Consider the following 19,657-nt stretch of genomic DNA (forward strand, 5'->3'; position numbering starts at 1 on the left):
GTCTGAGGCTTTGGCAGAGTCAACTCTGTGCAGAGGGGATTTGGGACATATAGTGGGAAGCCAAATAGCATAAATTGCTGAATTGTTCTGAGCAGAACAATAGTTTCCAGAGATAGGGCAGTCATTAATTGTTCATAGAGCTAGTCCCATGTTGATGCTGTGCTTTGACACATAAGGACTGAACTTTATTCAAGCCATCTGTTTTACAAGGGCTTTGTTCAGAAATACAGGGAATTCTTGGAGCACACAGTAGGCTGTGTATCTCAAACACAGAACCCTGAAATCAATATCATTGATCTTTATTCCTGAGATATGCACAGACGATTATCTACAACAATTGGAGAGAAATATTCATACTATCTAACTTAAAGAGTAACTTAACACAGGGCTGAAAAGCAGTGTTCTGCTGCCCTCTCTGGTTCAAAGTTTAACCTCTGTTACAAAGAAGCTCTCTTATGCCAATAACCACACCCAACAGTGATGTCACAGGATCCTGGAGTGCACCTGTACATCACCACAGCAAGGTGAGAAGGTACCGAACCAACAGAGATCAGCAAACACAAGATTTATAGAGAGTGTTAAATTACTCTTTAAACGTGGAATGGCAGTGGGTTCACCACACTAAAGGCTTTGAGGTGAATCCATCATTAATAATCTACTTCTCAACATGTTTTCATTCATCAATCAGACGCATTGTAAAACATAAGCGGCACAGAAAGTGCGAAGAAAAGTGTGAAGTGAAGTTAGTGCTGATACTTGCTACAATACTTCATAAGTCATGCTGATACTTTTTAATTTTCCCATCTCTAATGCGCAACAACTGTTAATGAATGGCTACTAGTAGGTCTCAACCTTCCTGGGTAAATATGTTGCAGATCTGTGATAAAGTTAGACAAAATTATACAAAGCCATTGAACATAAATCACACTGTCAATAAATGGAAAGGAGCTGGAACCCAGTGAAGCACAGTCAAGAGGTTCTTTGCTGGTTGTTCAGAAATAACAAGCTTATTTATTTTTGGACATTGTGAATGCTGTGGGCCTGATGTGGCCACGTTATCCTGGAATATTCACAAAAACTGTCACCTTTTCCTTTTCTTTGTCATTACAGGTTAAGTCTGGTGTTATCCTATGTCTCTCAATGTCAACATAAATCCCATTAAAACGGCAAAACCTTAGTTTAAACAGTAGTTTATATCTCAATATAATTTTATTTGCCTAGTGGTTCCTCCTAAAGACATAAAACTTTTGCTAAATAGAACTACATATCTGCTCACAGATATGTAGTTCTTTTTAAAATTGTCCTTAAATGTTTTTTTCAGGTTTATTGTCATTTCCATGTATATGGTTGATATACAGGGAAATGAAACATTATTCATCATGGACCTCAGTGGACACAACTGCAGCATTTGTGTACAACCTTTCCTTGTGGTCACACTCCACTGCCACGAATCCCAACGGACAGTGATGACTCTCTGACGTTTCAGTTGCAAGTTAGCTGCACTCAACTGTGATAAGGCAAAGAGTGCTTTTCTGTGATGGTCCTTTACTTTCATGTTTAAAAATGTGTTGCTTTTTTTGAGGATGTAACTTTCAGTGACTCAGAAACTCATGACAAAAAGCAAACTTAATTGTAACATTATAGTTTACAATAAACAAAAAACCCCAAGTGCCCCTGAATCTATGCATTTGCAGTGCAACAAACCAATCAAAAAGATTTTTTCCTGACCTGCAGACCACCGGTTTCTGTCTGAAGAAGGTTCATGCACTACTGATTCAATGGACTCCTCCCTGAATGGTTCTGACGGCTGCTCTTGGAAAAGTAACCCTGAAAAAAAGGACAATTTTTGTAAGAATGTTCACAAGAGTTGTCTCCTAAATCTAAAACAGTCGGTACAGATATGGCTGGGAAGCAGACAGCCCATAAGCTCCCTCGGGCTTTGGTCTGAATGTTACATACCTACAGTGATGGCATTCTTAGGAACATATGCTTCTTCTTAGATTTGCAGAGAGACAACATACAATCATGCATTTTATAAATATTGGCAGCAATATGGACCTACTCTTGGCGCTTGTCCGATTCTATGTCAAATTTACTTTCCAAAATGGCATGCCTACAAGATAATATGTTGGTTGCTACTTGTGCCAAGCACGGCTAAGCAGAGTAAAAATGTCAATAAATCGTTGTGTTTTGCTCAGGGTGGGAGAGCTGGAGATGTCTCTGGAAGAACTATGGAGCAGTTTTCTATTTAGCTTCCCCCTCAGCAGTGCCTAGTCTTGTCATAACAGGAATCACTAAAGGTTTAGCTGTGACATTTTAAGATGATATTACTGCTGATTACAATGACACTATGCCCAAGGGGGCGATTTCTATCAGACACAGAGAACATGTCATACTGTAGATCATGTCATGCATCATCACGCAATGCCTTTTGAACAATAAGGAAGGGGGTTTCTTGTAGATAAAAGTCACATATTTCTACAGGCAGTCCTGCCATAATATAACAAAAAACCTCACATGCACCTTCCACTCACACAAACAGTTTGGTTGCTGTGCTGCGACACAAGAAAGACAAGTGGTGTGAAAGCAGTTTCAAAGATTCAATAAGAGAAGAAGATATTATCTTGCTGTTGGTTTAACAACTCAAATATCTTTTCTCTGAGATCAATAAATCACCGCCAGCAAATTACTTACAGTGAAATAGTGAGGGATGCCTTTCATGTGATTCATTTGCATTTTCATTGAGTGTTTTTGTTTTCTAAGGCATTCTCTGCTCCTTTCTGGAAAGGTCAATGGGAAACAGTTGGTGTCTACTTTATCTGCATGAGCCAACTCTCAAGTTCAGCCAAGTAAGAAATAAGATTATCTTTATAGAAGCCAGTGTGAGAATCTGGCCTTTGAATCTTATTCAGTAGAGTATTAATGTCTTAGTGGGTGGAATCGGCCCAAACTGCTATTAAAATAACCGAAGTCTTGAGCGGGATGTTTTTCAATTCGCTGAGCCCCTCATGTTTAATGGAAATTGAGTGTCTCACCTTTTACATCAGTTGATCTTAACATTTAATAGATTCTTTTAAGGATATTAATCTTTTCCATTATATCTTTGTCGTGGATAAGAGTGAGGCATATTTCTCTCAGGCGAAACAACTCATTAACTTCCCAGACACACCTGAGGTGTGATATGAGAAAACTCAGGTGAAAGGCAGAATAAAAGCTAACAGTTTGCCAATGTAATACATGTCTCACTCTGCTATTTTTTAAAGCTTATACTTAAAACTGGAAACGCAAACACCTTTTTGCTCCATTATTTCCTGAGTCCGATTGACATTTACTGAGAGCTACACTATTTGATCCCACTATTAAGTCAAATGTCATTGCATGCACATTATGAAATTTTCAAATTAACAAGGAGAACTACAGTATTGCAGTGTCAGGCAGAAAAAATACAGCTAGCACACAGACATTTCAACATAAGTAGCCATTCTTTTAGCCAAACTGCTGATGGCAGTCTCCAGAGAGAGCAGATGCTGTTGCCTTCTGGCTCTGGTCTTCACCGTTCCATTCCAGTAACTGCCTCTCTGCCTCCTGAGATTTGCTACTGTAAAAACTGTTCTCTCTCTCTCTCTCTCTCTCAAGGCATCCAGGTGAAGAAAACACTAATACAATAGGTGGCGTTTATTCCTGACTTTAAAAATGTCATCAGCAGTCAGCTGTTATCTGGGTTAAGCACATGGAGATGCATTGATAATTGAGATTAAATGTACAGCATAGGCCTATGCCAAGTGTGATGTGCGTTTCTTGTGTGACTGTCTTTAAGATTGTAAAATCAGATATGAGAACATTAAACTGGGAGATTACATTTTCTTTGAAAGGACTATTAAAAGGGAAGGAATCTGACAAGAGGACGTTTTCTCCCCAGAGTCATACAATCAGTCACTGCTTTTATTGTGTTCTCCTCAATTCATACGGTTGACATGGTGCACTGAAGTCACATCACATGACAATGCAAAAATTGTGGTTCATGTAATTGAACTTGCCAGCCCTCCTGTGATGCCTGAATTCATCTCTCTGAGATGAAACCACATTTGACCTTCAAATGTTTACATTAACAGCTGAATGGCACAAACATAATCAGTTGGTCATGTTTCCGCAACAGGCGTATGTTAGATGTCAGAGATGCATACACTGATCATGCTTGTAAAGGAGCCATGTCTGTGCCTTTGCTTTGGTTATTTTCTTTTACTGCTACAGCCAAATACCAAAAACAAGCCTGAAATCTGGTATAATACAGACCAATTCCATATTTCCAAAACCGATGAGCATACATGGACAGAAAATGGTTATAGGTTATTTTTTGTGATATCGTGTGGCTGGTGAAGATACATAATTCAGGAAGAAATCAGTGAGAGATATGTCAAATCTCTGCTGGTCTTCTTCTCCACCTGAAAAGGATTCAGGAGAAATCTCAGTCTAACCCTCCTGACAAGGTCAGACTGTCTCATGCAACCTTTTGTGGAAAGCACTCAGCACAACAAATGGACCCTAAACTGTTTGATACCTGCTGTTTGCACTCCAAAGGCAGCTCACTAGAGTTGATTATGGAGACCCACCCCAGCACTATCCGTCCCAGGCTATTTGTTCTGGGCCACTACCGACTGAATGTGACTTGGAACAGCTGGAGGTACCTGCAGAGGTCAGCTTAAAACCTTTCTACAAGTGACAATTCCTGTTATGTGATGGTTGTGATGGAAGAAAATTAATAGATGATATAAGATGTAGTGGATGTCGATTTATCTTAAAATATGGATTGTAAACCACAGGAACATTTTTAAATTTTCAGAAAGACCAATGAAAGAAATTCTTAATAGGAAATTACATTGAGTTACATCAGCTCATGGTCATTTGCTGTCACCACAACTGGACCCATGAAAGAGAGACAGCTAAGACTGACTAGACATTCTTCAATCTGTAATGTGGGACAAACACAAAACTGGGTGTGCAGGAGCTGCCAGTGGGTGCGCATATGTATTAGGGCAACTGGCGCCCTACAGTTTTGCAAATAAACCTGATTTCTACATGAATCATTTCAAATACTTGACTCTGAGTCTGACTGGAAGTATGCCAAATGTAGCCACTAAAAACGTCCATTATGCCATACTATCCACAACTTGCTGGCTCATCTTACCCCAAAACATGAATATTCATCTGCACACGGTAGGTATGTTTACATGTGTGAGGCTATCTCTAATTGCACTTACACATAATCTGAGAAAACTGGGGAATATGCTAAATGCAATGGCGGATTATGCCGTGGACTATCATGAGGAGGAATTACTCATTTATCCGAACCGGTGTGAACAGACAAGGAACTAATCAAAACAACTTACCTCCCAAAAAAGTGGTGGTGTTCCTGCGGCCACTACTCTCTGTGAAGGAAAACCTTTCCTGATCAGGGAAGCGATGATTCCAGACTTGGAAAATGGATGCGTCCATGGCTGATAGTAATTCCAGCAGTGAATTCACAGTAAGCGACTTGGCGGCACTTGTCAATGTTGTCCTCCCGGAGACTTTCCCCCAAAACGGACTAAAGAAAAGACAGAGGACGGCTCAACAAACACTCAGCTTTCCATATGGTAAGAGAACAACAACACCTCAAACACTGTTAGGGATTTAAGTCTGTACGGCCCACCACCAATAAACATTAGCATCGGGTTGTATTCCTTTGTCTCAGGTTAACAGGTGGCATTGGAGCAGTGTTAATGAGAGGCCTAAGCTAACAAGTTGAACCGGATGTAGATCCTTAAATTAGCATAACGGCGGTTCGAAGTGGCTACTATCTGAGTATACTATCAGTTAGACACAAAAGGTCTTAGAATAAAGGAGAAATAAACACATTTATTTGGAAAGCTGTAGGACACTCAAGCCAATTGCCCCATATACCCTGTTTTATGCGAGTTTTCCTGTCCCGTATCTCCACAACAGAGGTGGCTAGTTAGCTGTGAGATTTTAAGTTATCATGACACGTGAAACCAATAGTTACATTTATCGCAAATAAACCAAGTTGAAATTTACTGGAATTATTATTCAACATTGAATAGTGAGCTTTTGTGGTGCTGGTATATATGTAAAAGTTGTTACCTTCGAACAGAGCCAGGCTAGCTGTTTCTCCCAGCCCCCCTTTTTTATGCAGTCTTTATGCTAATTAGCATGCTAAGCTAATGATCTCCTGGATCCAGCTTCATATTTAATAGACATATATGGAACATAACATGGATTAAACCAACAAAAAATAGTGTTTTAATTACTAACCTTTAGAGGTGCAGTGAGATGGATTTTTATTTCCTTCGGGCAGAGCCAGGTTACCTGTCTCGCTCTGCCCGCAGCCTTTATGCTAAACTCATCTAATGATCGCCTGGCTCCAGCTTCATTTTTAGCAGGAAAATATAAGAGTGGCATACCTAAGTGCATTTAGGACATTTCTCAAAATATTTAACTTTTTTTTTTTTTGCGATGACTTTGCCAAAAATGAGACCTTCATATTCATATTGGAGAAAGTTAAATGTTTTCTTGCCTAAGACAACTAACCCAAGCTTAAAATAATAATAACAATGATTATGATAATAATAATAATAACTATATATATATACATACAAAGAAAATTATTATTTTTATTATTCAACATGTTGAAATAGAAACACAGCAGGCTGCACAACAGGATTAGAATATGGTCAAAGTAAGAGAATAGCTGGAAATCTTTTTTGAATATTTTCCGGAGCTGTTCAAGTGAACTTCATCTCACCATTACTGTGCTCACCATTTCTCCCCACCTCCACAGGCATAATAGGAAAATAGCTAATATAAAAACTGAAATTGTATTCTTTCCTCTGTAAAGAGAGATGATTGCATATCAAGTTGGCTGGTTGAAGTACCTCCTGTGTATGACTCCTGTGTGGTAGGAGAGGAAGCATTTTTCTTCCAACCAATGGAAGAGTGAGTCAGGTTTATGACTATGGGGAGCAGAGGGTGGCCTTTATTTCCCTGAGAAGAGTCATTATTATTGCCCTGCAAATTTATGGCTTGCTTCTGGAGAGAACCTACCAGCAGAGTGCCTGTCATTTCTCTTACTATCTTATGCATTATTGATAAGTCTATGGTCCTATCATCCATTGTGTGCTATTGCCATAACTCAACAGCTGAAAACAACATATACAGTATACCGTAGATGTGTAGAGTGAGTCTCTCTTTTGTTCTCACTACTGTATATTACACCACTGTTTTACGAGGACTTTCACCTGTTAAAGAGAAGTTATGACAGTACAGAGCACGATATCAACAACTTGGACCCCTCTTTAAGAAACTAAATGTTGTCACTTGTCTCTTAATAAAAATATTGTCTAGAAATCATGGCTAGAAGCCTCTTATAGAGGAAAGATATATTACACACACTTAAAAGAACGATTACCCTGTAATTCAAAAAAAAAAAAAAAGGCTAATCAAATTATACTCACTGTCATGAAGCCAGTTTACACGGGTTTGATGCTCGGGTTCACATGGGGGTTGATGAGACACAGACGATGGCTTAAGACAGAATAGATGTGGGCTGTAATGAGCATGCTAATCCAAAAGCAAGGAGCTCTGAATCAGTGAATCAGTCACAAGGGACAAGAGTGCTTTCTGTGGTAATGCAGGTGAACCCGGCTGGGAGAGTGAAAAATGAGAAGTTATATTCATTAAATCCAGTGTGCAAATTATACAAATAGAAATGAGATATTTAAATTTGATGACCACTGACTATCATGTGCTTACAGCTGCTTTATTGGGCTGTAAGAGTAATGCATCACATGACAAAAGCCAGAACAGCTGATTAATTAAGGGGGTCTGCTTTAGTTAATATGTGCTGATAAATGGCTGCTATTAGCTATATACTTGGCAGTTACATGGGAAGATAATTATATCATCATGTTGTTAAAGGATAATAAGGATCAGCCTCTTGTAACAAAGGATGTCCTCCTTTGCCTCTGTCCGTGAATGTTGCTGCTGCTCAAAGAAGAGGCAGGGTAAAAAAAAAAAAAGAGCATCCAAGCTCAGGCATCTTTCATTTTGTTTTATCAAAAGTGATAGTAAATCTGCCATCTTTAGACATGTGGGTGCACACAAAAGGTAGCTGTACATACTGTATAGATTACAAGTGGAACCACATACACACACACCAGAATCACTGCACAGTACTAAACAAGTTAATCAGTAATGTTTTATTTGGCACCTCCCACATGTGCTACCTCTTTCTCTCTGTCTCTTTCCTCCAAAGCTCCTCTCACTGAAGGACCCTTCAGACCAGCAGCAATCATCCTATTTAGACAGCTGAGAGGGCTGCTTTTTGAAACATGGTATTGTGTAATTGTGCCTGCGCTTGCAATCATGCTCTTCACTCTGCGATGATGAGGTTAATTTCGGTCTTTTGTGTACATTTTGCTTATTTGGTTGTTTATATAAGCTGTTTAATTTAACTGCAAAACAAGCTTATTTTTAATTTGAAACTGTCAGCTTTTCTCATATTTCAGAAAATTATGAATTGATTACATTTGCCTTGTTTTCTAATTTAGGTTTCATGCCATTTTGTTGTAAAACCACGCTGTAAGAATTGACCTTTAAAGCATTTTTACAAACCATTCACATTATATTATATATTTTATTTGTTGTCTTCTTGATAAAATGATAAAAAAAAAATATGTCTGAGAAACACATTTAAAGCTTTATATGTGGTGATGCATCCTGGGCTGCAACAGTAAGGGAAGATAAAGACTCAACAAATTTGTTTATTAGCTCCGCACTTTCTGAAGCTCAGCCAATCCATCACCACTGAACGACCTTATGAATACATTACAATACATTAAAGCTGATTGGCTGCACAGGAGTCAGTTTGTGAGTTATGTTGTTTGTCATTCTGTTGCATTAGCTCCCTCAGTGATGATGCATACTCCTCTTCATTTAAAAGAAAGCTACTAATGCAACTGTTCTGAAAATCTGTGTTCAGATATCATGAGATATCAGATCTCATGAGCACAATTTTCTACATGAGAGAAATGAAGGAAATCATTTTGAATTCTTAGTTTAGGCTCCAGTGGAGCCTGCACACATATTGCAGAACCAACAAACACTTAATAACCAAATGCACTTGCAAGCATTTTGAGGTTTATCATTGATTTGTCTTGCATAGCAGGAACAGAAATGGCTGGACTGATTTTAGAGGTGCATCAAGGAAGAGAGATATCCTTAGGGTGAATATAAATGATTTGGAACCCAATTTGTGGCTACACTCCTAGGAATGCAGGAACCAGCTGCTAAAGAACAATTTGACATCAGATGCAGGGTCAAACAGATGCCAAATAACATAACGACTGAACCACAATCATAAGGACTGGCTTCAGTTAAATAAGTATTTAGTAATTTAATTAAGTTTTCATAAAGATAGCGAATTAACAGTGAAATGTTTGCAAATGCTTGCACATAAATACGTATCAGTCTGCAAAATTAAACCCGTTCTGTTTTTTTCACTGGGTTTTCTGAGGCAGTATGTCAAATCTGTCAGAACAAACTGCATTGAAAGCCTTTGATTTCTTGTTTTTAGTTTTGATTAAAAATTAATTGATCCTCTTTTGCTCCTTTTTTTCAAACAATTTAAGTTTTTTCTTGGCAGATGCATTAAACTAAGGCTATATCAATTCCACCAGGAATATGTGCTAAGTTCAGTACTGTATGCCCTCACCACCAACGAAAGCACAGCAATACTTAGCTCCAACACCATCATAAAGTTCATGGATGACACCACCATCACCCATGAAAATATCATTTAAGCAAATGTCCATAAACAACATACCTTTGAGTTACAAAGTCCTCAGGTGGAGTCATTGTGGAGGGCAAATATAAATCATGTATTATCTGGATTGGTTCATTTCTCAAGATTTTGCAATTTCCCCATCCTCCCTTATGGCGCCCCAAGCCTATTAGTTTCTACTGGACTAAAATGTGTCACCTCACTGATGTGTCTACTACAACAATACACGTCTATGTTGTAAAAAAATATGGAATATCACTAGCTTTATTACTTAAGAGGGGTTTCACTTAAATTATTCAATTTTGTTCATCATTGCAACTCTTTTCATATTACAGTACTTCTGAAACCTTCAAACCAGAAAATGAGATTTTGAATTACTTTCTAACTACAACTCCTCCAAAACTGTTGCTCAATTACATGAAATCTTAGAGAAAAAAGCTCCATTGTGTTCATATGTACTGTGTGTTGCACACAAAGGCATCCAGTTTCTATTGTCATTTCCTTCTGAGCAAACCTATAGGGTCTACTTTAAAGACAATTCATTGACTTGTCCATATGGTTTATAGGTTTCTAAATGGCTCCACTTCTCTTTAGGAAAAGAATGGGAATTTAATCACATACCTTTGGCGGGCTTAGAGAGGCAGCTGTGACAGTCAACAACCTCATCATGTCAGCTGAGACTCAGGAGAGACTGCCCTTGAAACACAAAGAACCTCTGAGGACATTGATTCACTTCAGCCACTATAGCACTGATTCACAATTACAAAGAACAGTGTACTCAAAATCTTTTCAGCACATACAAGCTTCTTAAAATTGACATAGTGCACCCTGGGTATCAAAATAAGTTTGTCATTAATGCTTCCCACATTCCCAGTGAGGGTTACCATCATCACTACTCCCTACTCCTCTGCAATTTCAGTTCAGGGTAATGATACACTTAATTATTCTAGGTCCTGGCCAGAAATGTGACGATGGCACAATTTGGTAACAGAATCCCAGTATTACAAGGTTCCTGATGTGTAATTACACAGATGTTATGAGTGAATCAGGTACTGTATATGGGCTTGCAGTTGATTTGTGCCATCATGTCTCATCCTGCTTTTCATTTTGAGCCAAGGACAAACCGATACGCCTCAGTTGCTCTTATAATTATTTCTGCTTCTCTCCCTTTTCCATGCCCAGTCTCTCTGTCATGCTCTCAGTCTCAGCCCAGGCCTGGGTGTCGATCCCTGAGGACATGACGCTGGAATGCCTATTTCAGACGTCTGCAGATGGGGATTGGGAACTATCTTAGATTCAATACAATTTTCCAAATCAAGACTGAGGAATTAAATGAAATCTTACAATGTTATCTCTCGGGTCGAATTGGTCATTCAAGTGTGCTGCCCTGATAGACTGATAACACAGCCCACTTATTTTTTATCATTCACATGCCACAGATTACATCTGACTGCATCTGTGCACACTGTGTAAATGCTACAGTGCTTGAGGGTAGTTTATGTCACCCGTCCATTCTTCAGCTCTTCAATCAAATTTGTTTGTACAGCACTGTAATTCAGTGTGGTATTCAAAGAAGAGATTATAATCCACGGGACAATCCTCGTATTCTTCTTGTAATATGCACACAACGGCAGCACCGTCCCCAGACATGCAAGCTTTAGTGGTTGTCTGTGTTCACCAGATAAAGAGGAACAATGGTTCTAATAGGCAGTAGAGAGTCTCCACAACCAATGTTTCAGTGCTGCACATTTGTTCTCACAAAGGCTAAATGTATTTTGAGTGGCAGATTAAGGATATTGGTCAGGGGCTCTGCATTGTCAACCCTGAAAAGTGGGGTAAATGTGTGTTTGGATGATAATTCACACATTCTTAGGCTCGACGGCAGACAAAAAGGCGCACTGTTCCTGGTTTTGGGAAATGTGTTTCACAGATTGTTAATTATGGGTAGCATAATCTCATTAAGTCCTTTTGCTTTGCGACTCAATTTCTTTTACAAGCATTAGTCATGATTGAGTAGTTTAGGGGTTTAAGTTCCTCTTTTGTCTGAGTTCAAAAAATGGCCGTCTTCATAAGGGCTCTGTTTTGTCCCATTGGTATTCCGCAAGGAAGCCTGATGTCCAGCAGCAGCTGCACAGTTTGTATGGTCAAGTGCCTGTAATACCAGCCTGCCTTGGCACCAGACTATCTCACAGACACATTAACATCCAAAAATGGTATTCATCCAAAGATTGTTGAGATTCAGTATGATTTTAGCACGCTTTCACCAACAACCTGTTGTACAATATTAGTACAATACACCACTGGAGGAACAAGTATTCAGATCCTTTACTTAAAGGAGCTATTTGTAAGTTTTGCTATTGCTACATAGCCAATGTAAACAGCTGTTTAGTTACCAGTCTTGAAGAAAAGTTGCAAGTTTAGCATCAAACTAGTTCCATCACATATTTTCTTCTGCTGAAGTTAGCATTGCTAACCAGCTAGCACCAGCCTGACTGGCCCATCTCATTACTTGCAGATAGTGAGTATAGTCAGTATAGCATCCAGACTGCTCTGAAGAAGCAACGCTGATCAGTGGGCATATTACTCTAGATTGGTGGAATAGAGGTATAAAGAAGCAGCAAACAGACATACTCAAGTAAAGCACAAATATTTCAAAATTGTATACAGTATTTAATTTGATGTCCTCAGTAACACTGCAGTTCACAGCTTAGTGTACATGTATGGTTTGATAACTGTCCCTTTCAAGATGAACATTAATGACCAGCTATATGAGTGATTCAGGCTGCCCTCTAGGGATTTTTGTGGGTGAAGCAAAATCCAGACTGGCTCTGCTATTACCTCTACTCATTCAGATGTTGACTGCTCGTGCTGGAGAAAAATCTAATTTCAAAAGTATATCTGAAATACAAGATGATTTTACAATACATAAATATCAAGGTGACCATGATCGATGTCACAGTAGTTGCTGGCAAAGATTATTGATTTTGCGAGTAGGGTACTCTGTGCCTGGTTTTTTCCAAATGATCGCAGTAAATCTTGTGTTTCATCAGAGACGACAGTCAGTTAGCACACACCGCTGGACTTGGTGTCTCTAGTCTCTAGGAGAGGTGATTGAGTCCTTGAGAGCTCCTTGGGTAGACTGACATGGCAATTGCCCCTCTGTCTTTTAGAACATGTCAACGTGCCCTGTGTATCCGTGTTAGCTGCACTGGCTATCAATGTTTATTTTAGACCAGCGATGTGTCATTAATAGCTCCGTCCACAGGGCTGATGAATAAACTCTTAAGTCTCTTCGAGTGTAAACATTGTGAAGACAGATTAGTTCTGCTGCTGTGGGTAAAGAAGATTAGCAGAGATTATTAACAAACATGTTGGATTAAGTAGACAGTATCACTTCCTTCTTTACAGACATCCCAACCGTGTGGTTAAAACAGAATTTGGGATGCAACTGCTCAGACCAGCAGCATGCTTAAAACATCATGCCACCGCACGGTAGCTGGCTACACAGGGATTGGATGCAGAGCTGCCTGGATTCAATCTTCTCAGTCCCAATTAAAGTCAGATTTACTGACATCAGTCACAGTTCATCACAGTGATTATGCCCAAGCTGTTCAGCGAGGAGATGATACAGAGCTCATGGGAACTGCCACTAATTGGAAGTTCTCACTCTCTTACGTTGTGTCCACTCATTAACCTTTCTATTCCATTGCAATATCTGCCACATATCTACATAGTCATATTGATACCTATATTGATACTACAGCTTAAAATAGTGTATTTATGCTTCCCTCTACATATTGACCCAATTTGGGTACTACTGGGTAATAAATGTGAAAATAAAATATAAAAATAACACTAACTGTGGGTTGGAAAAAAAACTTTTGGGTCAAGTTAACCCAGTATTGCGTCAGTGTTATATTGACTCAAACTAGGTTACATTTTGACCCGGTGATTGTTTATTGAAATTAAACCAGGATTAAAAGAGAAGTCCACCCTCCCATAAGCCATGGACTTACACTGTTTATCTGATTTTCACATAATGGTATCTAAGGGTATAAAGAAACTTATTGATTCACTCACATAAGCAATTTTCGCCCATCTGAAAAAGGGAGTCAATATGCACCTTGCAGGGACATGATAAGGAAGGATCATTTAAACATACATCTGTAATAATGGCATTGTTCTTTTCCTGAATGGCTCAACCATGTATCTTGTATTGCAGGTACTAAGGGTCTGTAATCATGCAGGATGCTGGAAAATGAAGCCTGACCTGTGGTGGGATAATGCGACCTGGCATGAGATCACAAATTTTATCTGCTGTCAGGTATTTTCTCTGATGTGTGCCAGATGAATCAGAAACTTTGATCTTGCATTATTAGGTTCTTCACAATATGTTTTAGGCAAGACAGTGTCAATTAAAAATACACAAACAACTAAAAATAGCACTTTAAAATACTGAAATTTCTGAGGGCCTGGCCTGTATAGCTACTATAGTGAAAGTATTGGTGTTACACATACAATACTTTTTATGTCAGTGGGGCCAAAAAAAGTATTTCACTTCTTCAGCCACACATGCAAATACAATCTTATTATTAAATGCACACAGGGTTCCCTACACTTATTTAAAAGTTAAATTCTAAAACATTTCCATAACTTCATACTGAATTATTATGACTAAAGTGGTGCAGCAATGAAACTACTTTTACAGATCCCCATGACGCTGAAAATGTATTTTATTGTAGAATAAAACTTAAGGAATGAATATAGAATTTTTCACTGAAAATAAGATTTAAATTTTTGGCCAGGCGATTTCTGGGAAGGTATTTCAAGAGAGAAAGCCTGTTCTTTACACTAGGCATTTAACATTCTCATTTTTTAATTGCGGCGCCCTTGGTGACCCATTTAAAATTTCTAGCTGCCCATGGGAAGGTCATGACTCAAGCTTTAGAAAGCAATGCTGCAATGAACTAAACTCTCAATGAAGATGGCTTTAGTTTAATTGCAGTTTAATAGGAGAGATGCTGCACCTTGACCAGCTCTCACACGATAGTGTCCAGTGCCATCTAGTGGTACGAAGATGACAATAAACAGCAGTGGTATGGCTCTATGTTCAGGGTTTTGACTCATTATTTTATATCAGTCCCTCAGGAAAATTACTTTTTATTCAGTCACTAAATAAACCAAGAGGAACCATATTATAGAGCCATTATGATAATTGTACTGAAAGGAACAGGGGCAGTTTTAGATGATTGATGAACAAAGGTCATTAGAGTTACAGTTGTCACATAATGTAATAATAATAACAACATACATAAAATAACTATTAAAATACCAAATGTTCATCTCCATCTCCAGACCAAAAGTCCAAAGAGTCCAATAACCTCATCAAAAATAGAAAATAATTTTTATCAGTAATAGCCTGTATACACTATGTCCTGCAGTAGAACCCGTGTCATCTCCCTTACACCCATTAAAATCAACTCATAGTCAGCAAGTTCATCCATCTGTTTCATGTGCTGTTTTATCGTCTTGGCTCATTTTAAGTTCTAAAGTGTCTTTAGAAGTCCTCATCTCCACAGTCACACTCTGCCTCTGCTCCTCGTCCAGTTTCTTGTAGTTGTAGTAGTGCATGATGAAGAAAAATATACCAGGCACCAGCATAAACACACCACATGCATAATACATGTATTTGTAATCTCCGAAAATATCAACCAACGCGCCTGAAAGAGAAGAAACACAGGTCATTGGTCACCATTTTACAAATTCCTCAGTTTAAAAAAATATTGTATGTAAATGTCTCCACAGCTGTAAGTTTACAAACCTGAGATGGGTGGGCCAAGAAGCACCGGTCCACATTCAATTATGGTGACCAGTCCAACTGCAGTGGAGAAGCGATGAGCTCCAACAATGTCCATCAGAGCTTCAAAGAGCAACGCAGAAACCATCCCAAAAGCCAAACCAAAGAAGACAGCATAAACGACCAGACCTACATATCCAGGTGCCAGTGGACACAAAAGGTGACATATACCGTTGTATGATACAGCAAAACTGAAGAAATACTGGATCCTTGGCCTAATCCACTTGGTGTTGCCAATGAAGCCAGTTGCTGGTCTGATAAACATGTCCACCAGAGCAAAAGTGGAAAGCAAGAAAGCTGCTGAATATTCATCAATCCCTTGATGTTTGGCATAGGGCGCCAGAAAAACCACAGGTGCGAAAAAGCCAAAAAACATGACCACATTACCAATGAGATAAATGAGGAAGCCCCTGTGTTTGAAAAGTGAGAAATCTATGAACTTGTGCATGCAGCTCTGACTCCTGCTCTCACTTGGGCTCTCTTCAGTTAGGAGGTTAGACAACTGAGCACCGGTGTCCTCAGCAGCTGCCCCGTTACACTCTTCGTGGTTCAGTCTTGGGTTTGGGTTGGACACTTTTCTTGACTGGTCTCATCAGAGCACCAGCCACACAGCAGTTCAAAACAATAGATCCTAGGATGAGGAAGCTCCCCCTCCAGCCAAAAGAATCAAACAGAAACTGATTAAGAGGAGCCAGAGTGGACAGAACAACTGGACTCCCTGTCATAGCGAGCCCATTCGCCAGCGGCCTTTTGACCTGGAAGTAGGTGCCTATGATGGTCAGGGCCGGCTGCAGGTTGAAGGCGAGGCCAAAACCTGGTGAAATAAATAAATGGTTGATTGCACACCATAAAAACTGATTCCACTTGGATGAGTATACAGCAAAGATAAATACAAATTCATTTTATTATTCCGTTTTTTAGCTCACTCATCCTTTCATTCATTCAGTCCAGTGGTTTGTGCATACATGTTCTAATACTGCTGTCAGTTCAGACCCTGTTACTCCCACCTGCCTGACTCTCCTGTTAGCTGTATCATCTAACCCACTCCTCCCTATTTACCTGCTCACCTGTTCCCCATTCCCTCATTAGCTCCAGAGGAACTGCTGTATACCAGTCAGTTTCCACTTGTTTTCTGCCAGATTGTTTTTTTGTCATGTGTCTTAGCTTTTCAACATTCTGTTCTTTGCCTGCCTCTGTTGATCCTGATTGTTTTTTTGACCTTGCCTGTGTTTTTTTGGATTTTGCCTCAGCTCAACCCTTTGTACTTTTTGTATCCTTGGAAGCTTTCTTTTCCCTAAGTAAAGACTTTTGCCTCCTGAGTCACTCTTGGGTCCCTTTTCTGAGAACTGTGACACATTTTTGAAGAAGCATTTTCTGTTACCACCATCTCAGTTATCAGGATTTGCTGCTTTGCTTTGTCATTTGTGATAACAAACTGAAAATCTCTCAGGTCTGGACAAAAGAAGCAATTTGAAGATGTCACCTTGGCTTTTAGGAAATTGTGACTGACCTTTTTCACCATAATCAGACATTTTATAACCTAAATGACTTATTAACTGAGTAAGTGCTCAACAGATTAATCAGTATTGAAAATAGCTGGTAGCTGCAGCCCTAATTTCTGACTTTTTTTTATTTAATGTCCATGGTGGTCCAAAAGTCCCACAACTATTTCCGTGTACAGTTGTTCTCTGTGCCACAGTAGGTGGTGCCTCTCTACTAGATTAGAGATTAGGTTTAAAGTCTGAGAGGGTTGTTTGCTCACTTTTAGTGGTCTGGCATACATGCATGCATGTATTAGCCAGACATTTTCAAAAACTAAGGTCTGACTGAAATAAGGGAATTGCTTTAACAGCACTGTTTCGACTGGGCATTGATATTTAATTGCACATTACAAACACAAATTACAAATTCATTGTAAATATTTACACATTGCACAGAATGGCCAACGTTGACCCCAAACAAACAATCCTCATGGATGGGCCCTGATAGTCAAAAAAACTCCATGAGTTCATGTGAGTTGCGCCACAACCTTTGCATCTTCCTTTGTCAGCCAGTCATAACCAGGCAACATAGCACAAATATTACAGAGTACAGCAGCAAGTACTCAAAATCCATATTAACTCAAGGTACTTATGTAAGTGAACACATTTCAAGGATATTTTGCTGAATCACTGACAAGGAACAGCATATGTGATTCTTAACGACAGAAGAAAAATAATTTACCTCCAATTACTCCAACACAAAGATACAGATGAATGATAGTGGTGCCAAAAGAGGCGAGAACCATGGCAGCACTAACCATTAGCCCACCGACCATAACCACAGGTCTGCTGCCATAGCGGTTGACAAGTACACTGCTCACAGGTCCTGCACAGAGGAGAGAAATATCTCACTTTCTGACTACTTTACAACACTGAAGCTATGACTGTATTAAGACGAAAAAAAGTGAGGATAGAATTACTTTGCTTAGTCAGACTGTTGATGGCATATTAAGTTGTGTGGGCATGTGCAATTCAAAAAAAAAAAAAATTTGATGCCACTGACCTCCTGCATACATAGAAGCAAGCATGACTGAGGACACCCAGGCAATCTCACTGTAGGAAACCGAAAAATATTCCTGAATCTCCTTAAAGTAGATGGTGAGTGACTTGGGAAAGGCATAGGAAAATCCTATGGAGATGAAAGCAGCAAAGACGACAGCCCAGCCCCAGCCTCCATCTGGTGGGGTGTAGCCTAAATTGGTTGCTGCTGCAGGGGGCATGATCGATTCACCAGCTAGGTAGGGGGAACAGGTAAAAGAAGTGAACAGAGTATAAACAGCTGTACATTATTAAAGCAATGGTAAGGCCCTAATACACACAGTCTGCATAGCACAAGAGCTCACCTCTGCACAGTCCTTGAAAACGTTTTGCCCAGGCTATGAACTCTCCTGCTGTGCCAGGTTGTGGCTGTTTCCCTCAGAAAGTCCCTGCTGCAAGGCCTTTGATCTCATCACGTGTGCTTGCATGATAAAAACAAGTGACCATACACACAGTTATTAATGGTTAATAAGAGACCTGGCACATGTATGGTAAATGTTTCTATGAGCAGAACAACAAAATTCAGTGCCAGACAGGTATAATTACCAGAGTCTGTCTGGTAAAAATGTAACCTATTTTCTTTAATCTGTTTAAAAGTTGTGTACTCCTGCTGAGGCCCTTTGTACTCTGTGTGTATCTGTGTGCTCATTTGTGCAAGTATGGGGGGGGGGTATACCTGGACAAAATGGCTAAAATCTTGGATCACAGATTCATTTTGAATTGAATTGAATTGAACTGAATTTATTAGCAGCATCAGCATCAATGGTGTAATAGTCAGCCAAAGGTATTAAATGATGACAGTTTCATTAGGGATGCACCAATTCAGTGTATTGAATTGGTGTCAATACTGACTTTAATCTAGTTACATTAATTCTGTCAGAAATACCAACAATTAACCACCTAGGGGGTCCTGGGGCAAAAATTTATTGTTGAGCCCCATTATACATGGTAGTTTCATTATTCCCCTAAACACAGATCAGGCAAAAATGTAGATAATTTTTTTCAGGAAAAAAATGCCAAAGATTCACTGGTGCCAGCCTCTCAAAAGTGAGTATTTGCTAGTTTAGTGGTTTTCTACCACAGCACATCCAATATTTTTGGGTCGTTTGACTGTTGGTCAGACAAAAAAAAAAGCAAGTTGAATGTTAATTTGGGCTTCAGGGAATAGTAGTGGACAGTTTCCACTATTTTCTGACATTTTGTTGACTGAACAATGAATGAATTATTAAAGAAAAATAATTGTCAGATGTAGTGATAGTGAAAATAATTGTTGGTTGGCTGCAGCCTTACAGGACTCCTATTGTGGAATAAAACAACCTTGCCTGAGGTTTCTTGTGTGTTAATTACTCGACACACAGGAAGAATGGAAGCAATGTGATTTTAAAA

The 19,657-nt window shown here is 39.2% G+C and overlaps 1 protein-coding gene and 1 long non-coding RNA gene across 2 annotated transcripts; both read right to left on the reverse strand.

The window, feature by feature from the left end:
• Positions 1–1,681: 1,681 nt before the first annotated feature.
• LOC127142612 (uncharacterized) lies at positions 1,682–6,412 on the reverse strand. Its single transcript, XR_007813515.1, has 3 exons — positions 6,310–6,412; positions 5,388–5,584; positions 1,682–1,827 (listed from the first exon to the last, which is right to left on the reverse strand). It is a non-coding gene; the product is annotated as an uncharacterized LOC127142612 (long non-coding RNA).
• Positions 6,413–14,550: 8,138 nt separating this feature from the next.
• LOC108882143 (monocarboxylate transporter 2) lies at positions 14,551–19,559 on the reverse strand. Its single transcript, XM_051071347.1, has 6 exons — positions 18,577–19,559; positions 18,237–18,467; positions 17,916–18,059; positions 16,267–16,506; positions 15,657–16,232; positions 14,551–15,555 (listed from the first exon to the last, which is right to left on the reverse strand). Exons 2-6 carry the CDS (start codon positions 18,451–18,453, stop codon positions 15,332–15,334), a joined length of 1,401 nt encoding a protein of 466 aa, XP_050927304.1. The 5' UTR covers positions 18,454–18,467; positions 18,577–19,559; the 3' UTR covers positions 14,551–15,331.
• Between the last annotated feature and the right edge of the window lie 98 nt (positions 19,560–19,657).

Source organism: Lates calcarifer, linkage group LG6, assembly GCF_001640805.2.
Source record: "Lates calcarifer isolate ASB-BC8 linkage group LG6, TLL_Latcal_v3, whole genome shotgun sequence".
Lineage (NCBI taxonomy): Eukaryota > Metazoa > Chordata > Actinopteri > Centropomidae > Lates > Lates calcarifer.